Source organism: Brassica oleracea, chromosome C1, assembly GCF_000695525.1.
Source record: "Brassica oleracea var. oleracea cultivar TO1000 chromosome C1, BOL, whole genome shotgun sequence".
Classification (NCBI taxonomy): domain Eukaryota; kingdom Viridiplantae; phylum Streptophyta; class Magnoliopsida; order Brassicales; family Brassicaceae; genus Brassica; species Brassica oleracea.
The window spans coordinates 36,331,064-36,342,690 of NC_027748.1; the positions used below are offsets into that span (position 1 = coordinate 36,331,064).

At 32.6% G+C, this 11,627-nt stretch overlaps 3 protein-coding genes and 1 pseudogene across 3 annotated transcripts; 2 read left to right on the forward strand and 2 right to left on the reverse strand.

Moving 5' to 3' along the window:
• Positions 1-1,371: 1,371 nt before the first annotated feature.
• Positions 1,372-2,804, forward strand: LOC106323460 (glutamic acid-rich protein). Its single transcript, XM_013761580.1, has 5 exons — positions 1,372-1,668; positions 1,791-1,845; positions 1,917-1,973; positions 2,048-2,125; positions 2,208-2,804. The coding sequence occupies exons 1-5, from the start codon at positions 1,423-1,425 to the stop codon at positions 2,687-2,689; spliced, it is 918 nt and encodes a 305-aa protein (XP_013617034.1). The 5' UTR covers positions 1,372-1,422; the 3' UTR covers positions 2,690-2,804.
• A 1,112-nt stretch (positions 2,805-3,916) lies between these two features.
• On the reverse strand, positions 3,917-4,649 carry LOC106303034 (pectinesterase inhibitor-like). The gene is made up of 2 exons (XM_013739408.1): positions 4,461-4,649; positions 3,917-4,269 (listed from the first exon to the last, which is right to left on the reverse strand). Exons 1-2 carry the CDS (start codon positions 4,624-4,626, stop codon positions 3,917-3,919), a joined length of 519 nt encoding a protein of 172 aa, XP_013594862.1. The 5' UTR covers positions 4,627-4,649.
• Positions 4,650-7,223: 2,574 nt separating this feature from the next.
• LOC106338734 lies at positions 7,224-8,255 on the reverse strand (annotated as a pseudogene).
• Positions 8,256-9,868: 1,613 nt separating this feature from the next.
• Positions 9,869-10,636, forward strand: LOC106300859 (cell wall / vacuolar inhibitor of fructosidase 1). Its single transcript, XM_013737119.1, has 2 exons — positions 9,869-10,102; positions 10,267-10,636. Exons 1-2 carry the CDS (start codon positions 9,878-9,880, stop codon positions 10,567-10,569), a joined length of 528 nt encoding a protein of 175 aa, XP_013592573.1. The 5' UTR covers positions 9,869-9,877; the 3' UTR covers positions 10,570-10,636.
• Positions 10,637-11,627: the final 991 nt, after the last annotated feature.

Below are 11,627 nucleotides of genomic sequence, written 5' to 3' on the forward strand. Positions count from 1 at the left end.
TCAGCTCAATCAGAGAAGATCTCACTGTCGGATTTACCAAACACTCAAGACAGCACTACTGAAGAACTGTGACGACCAGCTTCACTAAAACCTAGACAACAGAAGATCCAACCGTTAAAATCTAAATCCCTTCGGTGAACCTTTAACTCACTGACTGTAGAAGCTTCCCACAAAATATCATCCCGATCAGGATCCGTTTGATCCTCCAAATCTGCCTTGACAAACCCATACGAAATTCTGCCTCCTTCCCTCTTTTCTCTCTTTTGTCTTTTTGATTCTTGTAAGTCTCTACATAAAAATTAGGTCAAGAGACTATATATATGTGTCTCACTAACCCTAAGAACCTCCAAGGCCCAATACTAATCTCATGGACTAATACCAATGGTCCAACTTCCAAGTTTGGTTATCACCAACCAAACCCAATGGGTTTCCTCCATGTAGAAGGAACCCAACATGACTTGTATAATGAGTTGCTTGCCGTTGTGTTGAAGTTAGGAGAAGGCCAAGGGTTGAAACTTGCTCGCTGGAAACCAGAGTCCCATCCTTTTCCCATGTATAATCTCCTCTCAGAGTTGTTTTGATTGGTAACTTCGCTTTGGAGTTCCGTCTGTACCTTTGTTCATCGAAAGTCTGGCTTCTTCACGTATTGGATCATCCAGAAAGCTCTTCCATAGCCCTGCAGATCAGAGGTACAAGATGCATCAGTATGATGGGGTTTTGGTAAATGTTGAAAATGCCCGAGAGAAAAAAAAACAAAAAAAAAAATTACAAACGTGTTTTGAAAGCGACCATTTGTGCTTCGTACACCCAACCGCTGAATGGCTTGTAGTTGGAGGAGGTTACTCGTGTGGCCTTTGGACATATCCTCAATACTCAATAGGTTAGAGCAGCGAAGGTTAAAAATTAGTGAGGAAGCTCAATCGGAAAAGAATAGTTAGCTTATGTGTACAAACGAAATGAATACATTGGTTGATGAAGTTTTTTTATTTATTGACATGTCTAAAGTCTCAGACATTTAAAAAGCTGAGGTGTCATGCTCTGGAGTGAACCTTAGTCCATTATTGTGCTGATTCAAGTCCGATCCATTTGCTCATTTTACAAAATTTTATCATCTAATTATTTTAATCTAAAGTTCTAAGTTGATTCCTCTTTGTAGGGAAAGGCTAAAGGAATATGATTTCGAATGTGGGAATTTGGGTGACAGAGATAATTTGGAGGAAGATTAGTTTGAAAAAAAAAAAAAAAAATCTAACCGTATGAAACTAAATAGGTCGAATTGAGTTTGGAAAAAACAAATGTGGAGAATTTTGCAATTATAGATAACATCAGGGGTGAAAGTGAAACACTTGAGTGGAACATTTCTTATCCAAAACCCAACTCTTCCGCTGAAACCCTCCTCCGTCTTCTCCATCTCATCCTCCAATGGAGTCGCTCCTGCACTCGTCTTCGTCTCTAGTATCTCTCGGACCCAGAATAGACGGCCGAGATTCGTTCATCAACTCTGCCCGCGTGTGCTTCATACCTAGTCTCGGCCGCAGAGGATCAAAGTCCCTTCCTTTGGTCGCCGCCGCGAAGAAGAAGAAAAGCAAGAAAGATGACAATCACAGCTTCTCCGCTAGACCTGACGAAGCCACCGGTCCGTTTCCCGAATCCATTCTTCTGAAAGAGGTTCCCTTTCTCTCTCAGTTAGCTCGCGAGAATAATGGTTACTGTTGTTCTCTGTTTTTAGTCCTAACATTGATGCTTAAAGTTTTGAACTTTTTTTTGTTTATATGAATTGGGTTTTGTAGAAGAAGGTCGATGAGGAAGGTGATCTTCTTCCTGAGTTCGCTGATGATGAAGAAAGTAAGAGACTTTCCTTGTTTTAAAACTATCTGCCTCTTGTACTCTGTTTCTTACTTGTTGTTTGAAAACAGAGGAGCTATACGAGTTTCTTGATCTTCAGCTTCAGAGTGACTTGAATGAAGAAAGGAGTAAGTTCATCTTCTTCTTCTTTAAAGTTTAAACCCGGTTCCGGTTTGATAATGTATAACCTCTGTCTGTGTAGTGAGACACTATGAGGTGGTTTACTTGATTCATGAGAAACATGCAGAGGAGGTCGAAAGAGTCAATGAGAAAGTTCAAGGTAAACAAAAGTTTTCTCCTTTGTTCATGTAGGTTCCTTTAGTTATATATTAATTATTTGTGTGTTCTTTGATGATATTCAGAGTTTCTGAAGGAGAAGAAGGGGAAAGTGTGGAGGTTTAGTGACTGGGGAATGCGTAGACTGGCGTATAAGATACAGAAGGCAGAGAATGCACATTATATACTGATGAACTTTGAGATGGAAGCGAAACACTTGAACGAGTTCAAAGGGATGTTGGATGGTGATGAGAGGGTGATTAGGCATCTCGTGATGAAACGTGATGAGGCTATTACAGAAGACTGCCCTCCCCCTCCCGAGTTTCACTCTGTTCGTGCAAGTATGGACGAGGATGACGTCTTTGATGATGATGAGGAAGAGGAGTTTGAAGAAGAGGAAGAAGGTGATGATGTAGAGTACGAAGTAGATGAGGATGGTAATGTTGTTATGGTGGTGTATGAAGATGAACAAGGGGAAGGGGAAGAAGATGGAGATGATGTACAAGAACAAGGACAGGGCCAGTCAAATAAAGACTTGAGAGAAAACCGAACAACGGTTAACGTTTGATGAGGTTAGAGAGCTGTTTGTAGATCTTTCAGCGTTTTGGGACATGGGATTTGTATGACAATATTACATCATCAAACGTACCAAATCAAGAATGAGAAACTAAAAACTTAAACTTGTTTGAAGCTGTCTCAAGGAACATAAAAGAAAGAAACAACAAAATCCATTAGAAACTCATAAGCACATTTCCATTAGATGATTATATACTTTATTCTCGGTTCGAGGTTAGAATTAGCGTTTAGAAGGCCTAACGTCATTAGCGGTAACAGACCCTCTGACTCTTGGATACATTGCCCACCAATATAGCATTTCTTTAATTAATTTTGGGTATTTTAAACCTATGAAAAAGTTCATGCTAATCTTTAAATGGAGCTGCGGTTATTCTAATGTGAAGTATATAAAACATGGTTCCATATTTGCGTAACCACGCGTGATTAGTATTTTTTTTAACTCAGGTCGTTTAACTTTCCAACTAGGTGTTTTGCCCGTGATACGGGCTTAAACATTTTCATAAATTTTTGAAAAGTTCTTTGTACATTATATTCATTATACTAAAATAAATCTTAAAATAAGTCAATATTATATTTTTAATTATATAATTAAAAAAATTATTTTATTAATATTTAATTATATAATTTAAGTTTTTAACTTTTTACTAAAATACTTTTTCAGATAACAATACAATATATATAAAAATATCTTTTTTAGTTATATTTTTAGATTTTGCATAATTCAATATTCTATTTTTAATTATATAATAAGATTTTTATTTGATTAATATTTAGTTATATAATTAATGTTTTTAACTTTTTACTAAAAAACTTTTTCAGATAACAATACAATATATACATCAATTATATATGTTTAAATTATATTTTCAGATTTAGGATAATTCTTACTATTATTAATTTTAATCAATTATCTAATCAAATAAATTAAAATTTCGTTTTTATTTTTTAATTTATTTATACATTTTATTCATTAAGGGTATAAAAAATATTAACCACTCTAACTTTTAATGTGAGAGCTCAATTCTAAAAATTTACTTTGCAAATAATAGTATAGATTTTTTTTTCTTTATAATATTTTTTGTCACTTAAAAAACGTTTAATTAAATCAAAACTATGGTGAATAAAAACTGGAAACTCCATAATCTTATTCGCTTTTATTGATTTTTTTTTTTAATTTTGCCTCTAAATTTTTGCAACGTTTATAGCAAAAATAAAGATACTAGACAAAAGTTTTGATGATGTCAGTAGTCATATCGGCAATATCATGAACGGCTTTGTTACGTTGGCTCACCGGTAATGGACAACTTCCGGCGAACTGGTTCTCACAATCACCCGACGCCCTCACAACGTCTTGCAAGTTAGCTATCGCAGCAGAGTACTTCTTAGCCTGTAGATTAGCCAAAGCCCCCGGCAAATACCTATCAGTAGACGCACCGTAATCCTGATCAACGCAAGTTCCGTACTTCTCAAAAGCTGAGCGATCTCCTCCAGTGCGCCGTAACTCGGAGATGAGATAAGTTAATGTATCGTTCGTTTTCTTTGTTGTCGCATCGATAGAGATCGACGCAAGCCCTAATGCATGAAAAGTAACACATATAAGTTTATTTGTTTGCTACATAACTTTGCAATATGTATGAGGGTATAGCCGATGATGACAATGTTTAGGTGAATCATATGTCAAATATCATAACCATCTAGTCATATGCTTACAGAAAAATATTATTCTTAATCGAGTTCTTATTCACAGTGATTTATGATCTTACCTTGGAGATCTGAGGTTTTGCTTCTAGGATTAAGATTGAGAGTAGAGACGCATAGAGGTTGATAACGGTTTGTTTTGCAGAGCTGTTGTATAAGATTTGGTTGAGACAAGGCTATTTGGATTTGGATGAACAAGAAAATTGAGAATAATTTCATAAAGCTATTCATTTTGTTATACTGAGAGCTACAAAAAAGAAAAGAAAGTTGGTGAATCGTTTCTGATTTTTGAGATTGCCCTTTTATTGAGTAAAAAGTTCTTTGGTTGTTGAACAAATAAAAAAAAGTTTCCTAAGTTTTCAAAATGAATATAAAATAGATATGGACATAAATTTAATAAGAGTTACTAAGACAAATACCAACAGATTATCCTTGTTTAATTTACTGATTTACTGTGATTTAATTTCAAATAAATTAGGCAACAACCTTTACTTCTTTCGGTCAAATATCAGTAGAAGCCAATTGACCTCTTTCGATCAAAGAACAGTATAAGGCAATTAACCTCTCACTTGACGGAAAAAAAAGACCACGACCATTTTCGTATACTAGCTAAGCCTTTATTGTCTTTCTTGCTGTTCTTGAATTTGTTTGACCAGATAAACATAAAGAAATTCCATAGGATAGATTTAAAAAGGTTTCTTTCACAAATATATACCATAAAAATAAAAATAACCAAAATAAACTTAAATATTTTATCAAAGAAGTAAATATACACTTATACCTTTAGAGTTAATTAATCTAGACATTAGGGTTTAGAGTTAAATGGTGAGGTTTAGGGTTTAGAGTAAAGGATTTAGAATTTAGAGTTTAGAGTTGATGAGTGGGGTTTTGGGATATGATTTAAAAATTTTAAAATTAAAAAAAAAAGAGTTAAAATTTTCAAAATAAAAATATTATTTTAGTCTTTTTAGTTTTTGAGATCTATTTTCATGATAAAAACTTAAAAAAAAATCTATTCGAGAGAATTGTCCACAAAGATATGACTATGTCCCTTCAACAAATCAATAAACAACTTATGCTTAATGAATTATGGAACATTTTATTGCTTATCAAATTTTAAAAGTATAATGAGTAATAAATTATAGAAAATTTTATATAGATAAGATTTTTATATATGGTTCTTTGTGATACCTTTATGTTTAATGAATTATAGAAAAAATATAACTTATCAAATTTTAAAAGTACAATAAGTAATAAATTTAGAGTTATCCTAGGGTGAACTTCTAGATTCACCAACCAATAGGATTTCATTATTTCAAATTCGTTATCTTTTAGAAAAGAAAATAAAATATTGTCAAGTTATATTATATTTTTAAAATAAAAAGGCAAAAAAATATAAAAATAGTAGTAGTTACAGAAAAAATAAGTTTAAAAAATATTTTTAACGTCGTCAGTAAAACACTGAACCCTAAACCCTAAATCTTAAACCCTAAACCGTTAGGTAAATCATAAACCATTGGATAAATCTTAAACTCTAAATTAAAAACACTAAACGCTAAATCCTAAACTCTAAACCCTTGATTGTTTTAGTGTTTAGTGTTTCTGATTTAGAGTTTATGATTTTTCCAATGGTTTAGATCTAACATTTAATAATATGTTATATTACATAAAATATCATTATTAATTAATGAAAATACTATAATTTCATGAAAAGTAATTATGGAAAACTATATTATAATACTACTAGATATATTTCCAAACAACACAATAACCAATCTTATTTAAACAGTATTATAATTTGGATCTAACATTTAATCATATGTTATATATTACATAAAATATCTTTAGTAATTAATGAAAATACTAGAATTTCATTAAAATTAATTATAGAAAACAATATTTTACTACTATATGTATTTTCAAACAACACAATAATTAATCTGACTTCTCCTTCCATTTTAAACACTCAAAAGGATCTGGAACCCACCTTTACCCAAGGGTCATATCATATTACATTCCTCCGCTAGATTTACCTCCGACGGAGCTGACAATCTTGTGTCCAAAACATTTGGTCCCACCTTTTTAATAACTTTGTATTAATCTTTTCAAATTTCTTGATAAATCAAATTATTGATTAAAACACTCAAATGATTTATGAAAATTATAAAATAAGTAAACTATTTTTTGCAGGTCTAGATATTAAAAAATAGGGTTCATAAAAAAAAGATATTACAAAATAGTATAATTTAGTATAAAATCAATTAAATTAATGGATTATTTTATTTATATTTTCTTGAACAGAAAATGACATTCATATAAATTTAAATAAGATTTCATATTAAATTAGATGTATAAAGAAAATGCTAGAGTCGATAAATTGACATCAAATAAGTTTTATAAAAATTATCAAAATATATATCACAAAATTAATCAAATAAATTACAAAGATTTATTAAAAATTCATAACGAAAAGAGTTAATTATAAATACAATAAAATAATATATATTAATAATTTTCATATTTAATTAAATTAAAAATGCATTTATATATTTTTAAAATACAGTAAATAAAAAATTTAAATATTTTAATTTTATAAATTAGATTTATTAAAAAAATATTCTCGCGCTTTAAAGTGGATCATAATCCAGTTCATTTTTAAATTGTTTTCATCTTCGTTCCTATTTAGGCCTATTCCTATTGTTTTTTTATGGTAACCGGTTATAAAAAAATGGAAAAACATATCTTAATCGTTTTTATTGTATACATTATTCGTTTTCCTTTCGAATTTTCGCACCATTGCTCGCAAAAAAGAAAAAAAAAATCTAAATTTACGATCTAATTGACAAATGTTTTGATGACATCAGCATATTGGCGATATAATGAACACATTTGTTATGTTGCCGGTTTCCGGACAATATCCGGCGAACTGGTCCTCACAAATACCCGGCACAGACACAACTTCTTTCATGTGAGACATCGCCATAGAATACTTCTTAGCCTTTAAACACCCAAAGCTACCCGTAAAAACCTATCAATAGCCGCGCCGTACTCCTCCATGCAAGTTCCGTAAATCTCGTATTCTTCACGGCCTACAAGGTTCTTATAAACGGAGATGAGGTAATTTAACGTTTCATTCGTTTTCTTTGTGGTAGCATCGATGAGATTGATGCAAGGCCTTTCCATAAAAATATGAAATGTATTTAAAAAAAAAACTAAAACATATAAGTATATTTTGTTTGCTACATAACTTTGCAATATGTGTGAGGGAATCGCATGATGACAAAGTTTACGTGAATTATATGTCAAATATCATAATCATAGTCATTTTTACAGAAAATGTTAATCAAATCGTTCTTTCACAATTATTTATTATCTCACCTTGGAGATTGGAGGTTTTGCTTCTAGCATCAAGATTGAGAGTAGAGACTCATAGGGTTTGATGACGGTTTCTTTTGCAGAGTTGCTGTATAAGATTAGTGCCCAGAGGAGACGGATTTCATTGAGACAAGGCTATCTGGATTTGGATAAACAAGGCAAAAATAGCGAATAATTTCATTTTGTTATTTGGTACTGGGTATGGGGCAAACCGTTTGCCCTTATAGAGTCAAGAACTCTTTAGGTTGTTGACCAAATTAAAGACTTTCTATAGTTTTCAGACTGCGTATAAAATAGATATGGACATCAAGTCAATAAGACAAAGACCAACATATTATCGTTGTTTAATTTACTGATTTGCTGTGATTAAGTTTCAAATACAATTCACTAGCCTTTTCGGTCAAAGACCCCTGTGAGGAAATATATATAACCTCTTCGTTGACGAAAAGAGACCTTGACCAGCCTTTCCTGTCAACAAACTCCATATATTAAAGAGAAATTCCATGATCAGTTTTTGTTGTCTTTATTTATATACTTGATTATGTTTGACTTGATAAACAAATGACTAGCTGTTCCTTACCAAAAAAAAACATATGACTAGATGTCCCTTAAGCCTAGGGGTGTTCAATCCGGATTTCGGTTCGGTTTCGGTTCGGTTTTTTTCAGTTTTTCGGTATTTCGGTTAGTAAAATATAACTACCATTCTAAATCCATATTTACTTCAGTTCGGTTCAGATTATATACCGTCGGTTTGTGGTTTATTCGGTTTTCTACCTAAACATAATTATTTAGTTTGAAATCATATTATATAAATTTTAGAGTCATATTGTCATCGCAGTCATTTATTAAAAAATATTATATTTTCAAATAAATGAACAAAATTGTATCCCTCTTGCCTTTAGATTTTTCATTACCGATATGGCAAATTCAGATGAAATAATCAAATCTAGAATTAAAATCAAAGCTCGAAATTTTGAAAATAAAAATAAAAAACAAAAGAGAAGTACGAAAGAAAAGTTTTTCCACTCTTTCATATTTAGTGTTCATCAAAGTTATGCTTCTTCGAGTGAAACTCTGTTTGTTTAAAAATAAGAAAAAAGTTGTGAAGAATTTTTTCTAGTTATTATCCATCAAATTTTTAACCTTCACTTCAATTTAATCAATGCTAAAAGAAAGAAAAAAATGATTAAAAGAAGAAGACTAAGAAAATAAGAAGCCTCAATTGCGATGAATTGTTATTTAATTATATTTAAAGTGTTTTTCAAATTAGGATTCTTTATTACTATAGAAAAATATGGTAATAATTATTAACAAAAGAATAACTTATATTACAAATAGATTTTCATGTGACGTTATAAAATATGTACATATTTACATGTTTCTACTTTTGATCGGTTTTGTTCGGTTTATTCGGTTTAATCGGTTATAAACCAAAGCATATCCAAATCCTACGGTTTTTATAAAATCATATCCATTCGGTTTATATGGTATATACCAAAACCACACCATATTGTCTATTTCGGTTCGGTTCGGTTTGGTACGGTTCTGTTTTACAATATTGGACAGGCCTACTTAAGCCAAAAAACATATTCCCTCCGTATCCGAAATTAAGATTTTCTATAATTTATTACTGTTCCATAAAAATAGTTTTTTTATATTTTAAGATATTTTTGTATACTTTTGAGAAATATTAATGGTGATTATTTGAATTGATTAAATTTTATTGGTGGGTAATTATTGAAAAATGTATTGAAAGATAAATTGTAAATATTTATTATATTTTTAATAAAGTGAAAACTCTAAAAAATCTTATTTTCGGAAATAAGACATTTGACATAAATGTTCATACATGTTGTTACATGCACGTATGACCAGAAAGTCCAAGCAATCTCGAAAAACGTGGTTAATAAGACTAACCAGATACTGTAATTAATTGTAGGTTGAAACGTCATGAATTTACATTAAATTAATAGATTTAAGTGTATTTACATTAAATTAATAGATTAAGTGTATCGGTAGTCCCCCAAAATAAAAAACGTTTCGGCGTAATAATAACTTTTCACGCCTAGATACATATAAATATGTACACGCCTAGAAATATATCCTGATGCATCTTTTAGTTTTAAACGTTTTAAGAGAGAAAATGATGAAGACGATGATGATGATGGTAATGATGGCAATGATGATGGGAGTTGCGATGGGAGATATTGTAGATAAGACATGCAAACAGACGCCTGACTACAGTCTTTGTCTCTCTCTCCTTCGCTCCGATCCACGTAGTTCCTCCGCCGACACCGTCGGCCTTGGTCTCATCCTCGTCGACAAGATCAAGGTCTCTCTCTTACATGAACTAATTTTTGACATCAGATAATATATTCGAATATACGGTGGTTGATTTTGTAACAATTTAAAGTTAAACGTACGTGTGATTGTTACAAAACAACAAAAAAATTCTTCGAGGTTCATATTATGTAAGACTTCATCTGTTCAATGTAGGCGCTAGGGACTGAGACTCTCGGGCAGATCAACATGGCGTACAAAACAAAACCGATGCTGAAAAAACCACTCGATGAATGTAATCTGAGATACAAGACGATCGTAGACGTTGACGTCCACACAGCCATTATAGCTATCAAAGGAAACCCTAAGTTTGCGGAGGGTGCAATTGTTGACGCCGGCGTTGAAGCTTCCGTCTGCGAAGGAGGGTTTCCCAAAGGCCAATCTCCAATAACCGGTTTGACCCAGAAAATGAACAAGATCTGCGATGTAACCAGAGCCATCGTCCGCATGTTGCTCTGAATAATAATGTTTCTTGTAACTCTTAATTACCTTATTGAAATTAAGCTGATATAAAAGTATAAAACCATCGATCCATACCTATTTAAACCGGATGAGTAGAGTTAATCTTAAGTTCTACTAAGCCGGCTGTACCTTACGTAAATGATTGAACCGGTTATCAAATACGGGCAAAAATGGGCACGAAGTTTCTGGAACCTAATCACGGGATACACAATATTCACGAGCAGATAACGACTGACGAGAGAAAGCCCCATAATATATACTATAATAATAAAGTAGAGTATGGTATAATAAAGTAGAGTATGGTATCTCCACAATTATCCACCTCAGCATATAGCATTGGGCAATTAGTGACATGTGTCACCTTAAATAAATCTTAAACGAAACAAACTATTTCGTTCTAAAAAACCATTACGAGCTTTTTCACTGTTTATGACTTTTGTTCGGGCTTATATCAAATTGTCTTGACCCATTTAATTAAATACATCTTTACTTTTTGCTGTGTCGCCTCGATGTCGTCGCCAAACGATAATGCCGTAGATGTTAATGATGGGAAGCAATCAAAGCATTCCAGTACTTGGTCCATTCAGCTTCCTGTCCATCCGTTGCAATGTATTGCATGTTGAGATGAGCTGAGTATATGGAGATGAAGAGATAAGGAGTTGAAGAGAAGAGAAGATGAAGTACTTAGGGAAGTTTGGGAGAGTATGGTACGGCAGGCCGTACAAGGTCGTACAAGGCCGTACAAGGCCGTACCATCCAAACCTCAACCAAAACTTACCATACCTTATCCAAGTGAGACGGTAACTAAGGAGGAGTGACTTGGGTAGCTTAGGGAGAGGATCAGACCGTTGAGAGGATAAGGGAACGCGGTGCCAGGCTGGAACAGGCTGGAAAGCTGAAGCACCTTTAGTCCAAGATGCCATAAGCGTGTGAGCCATCCTGACCAATCATTCAAAAGGCGCCCTTGACTCCACACGGTTGAATAGTGCTCAGTTCCCTTCTTGTAAACCCTTGTGTCTCTCTTATAAATATGTAACCTCACTCATTAATAAGAT

Excerpts from the sequence above, each read along its gene's own strand:
- LOC106323460 (XM_013761580.1), top strand. The coding sequence starts at position 1,423 with ATGGAGTCGCTCCTGCACTCGTCTTCGTCTCTAGTATCTCTCGGACCC. Across the intron at positions 1,669-1,790 it reads AATCCATTCTTCTGAAAGAG|AAGAAGGTCGATGAGGAAGG; the intron begins GTTCCCTTTCTC and ends TGGGTTTTGTAG. Across the intron at positions 2,126-2,207 it reads AGTCAATGAGAAAGTTCAAG|AGTTTCTGAAGGAGAAGAAG; the intron begins GTAAACAAAAGT and ends GATGATATTCAG.
- LOC106303034 (XM_013739408.1), bottom strand. The coding sequence starts at position 4,626 with ATGAATAGCTTTATGAAATTATTCTCAATTTTCTTGTTCATCCAAATC. Across the intron at positions 4,270-4,460 it reads CAAAACCTCAGATCTCCAAG|GGCTTGCGTCGATCTCTATC; the intron begins GTAAGATCATAA and ends TTCATGCATTAG.
- LOC106300859 (XM_013737119.1), top strand. The coding sequence starts at position 9,878 with ATGCATCTTTTAGTTTTAAACGTTTTAAGAGAGAAAATGATGAAGACG. Across the intron at positions 10,103-10,266 it reads TCCTCGTCGACAAGATCAAG|GCGCTAGGGACTGAGACTCT; the intron begins GTCTCTCTCTTA and ends TGTTCAATGTAG.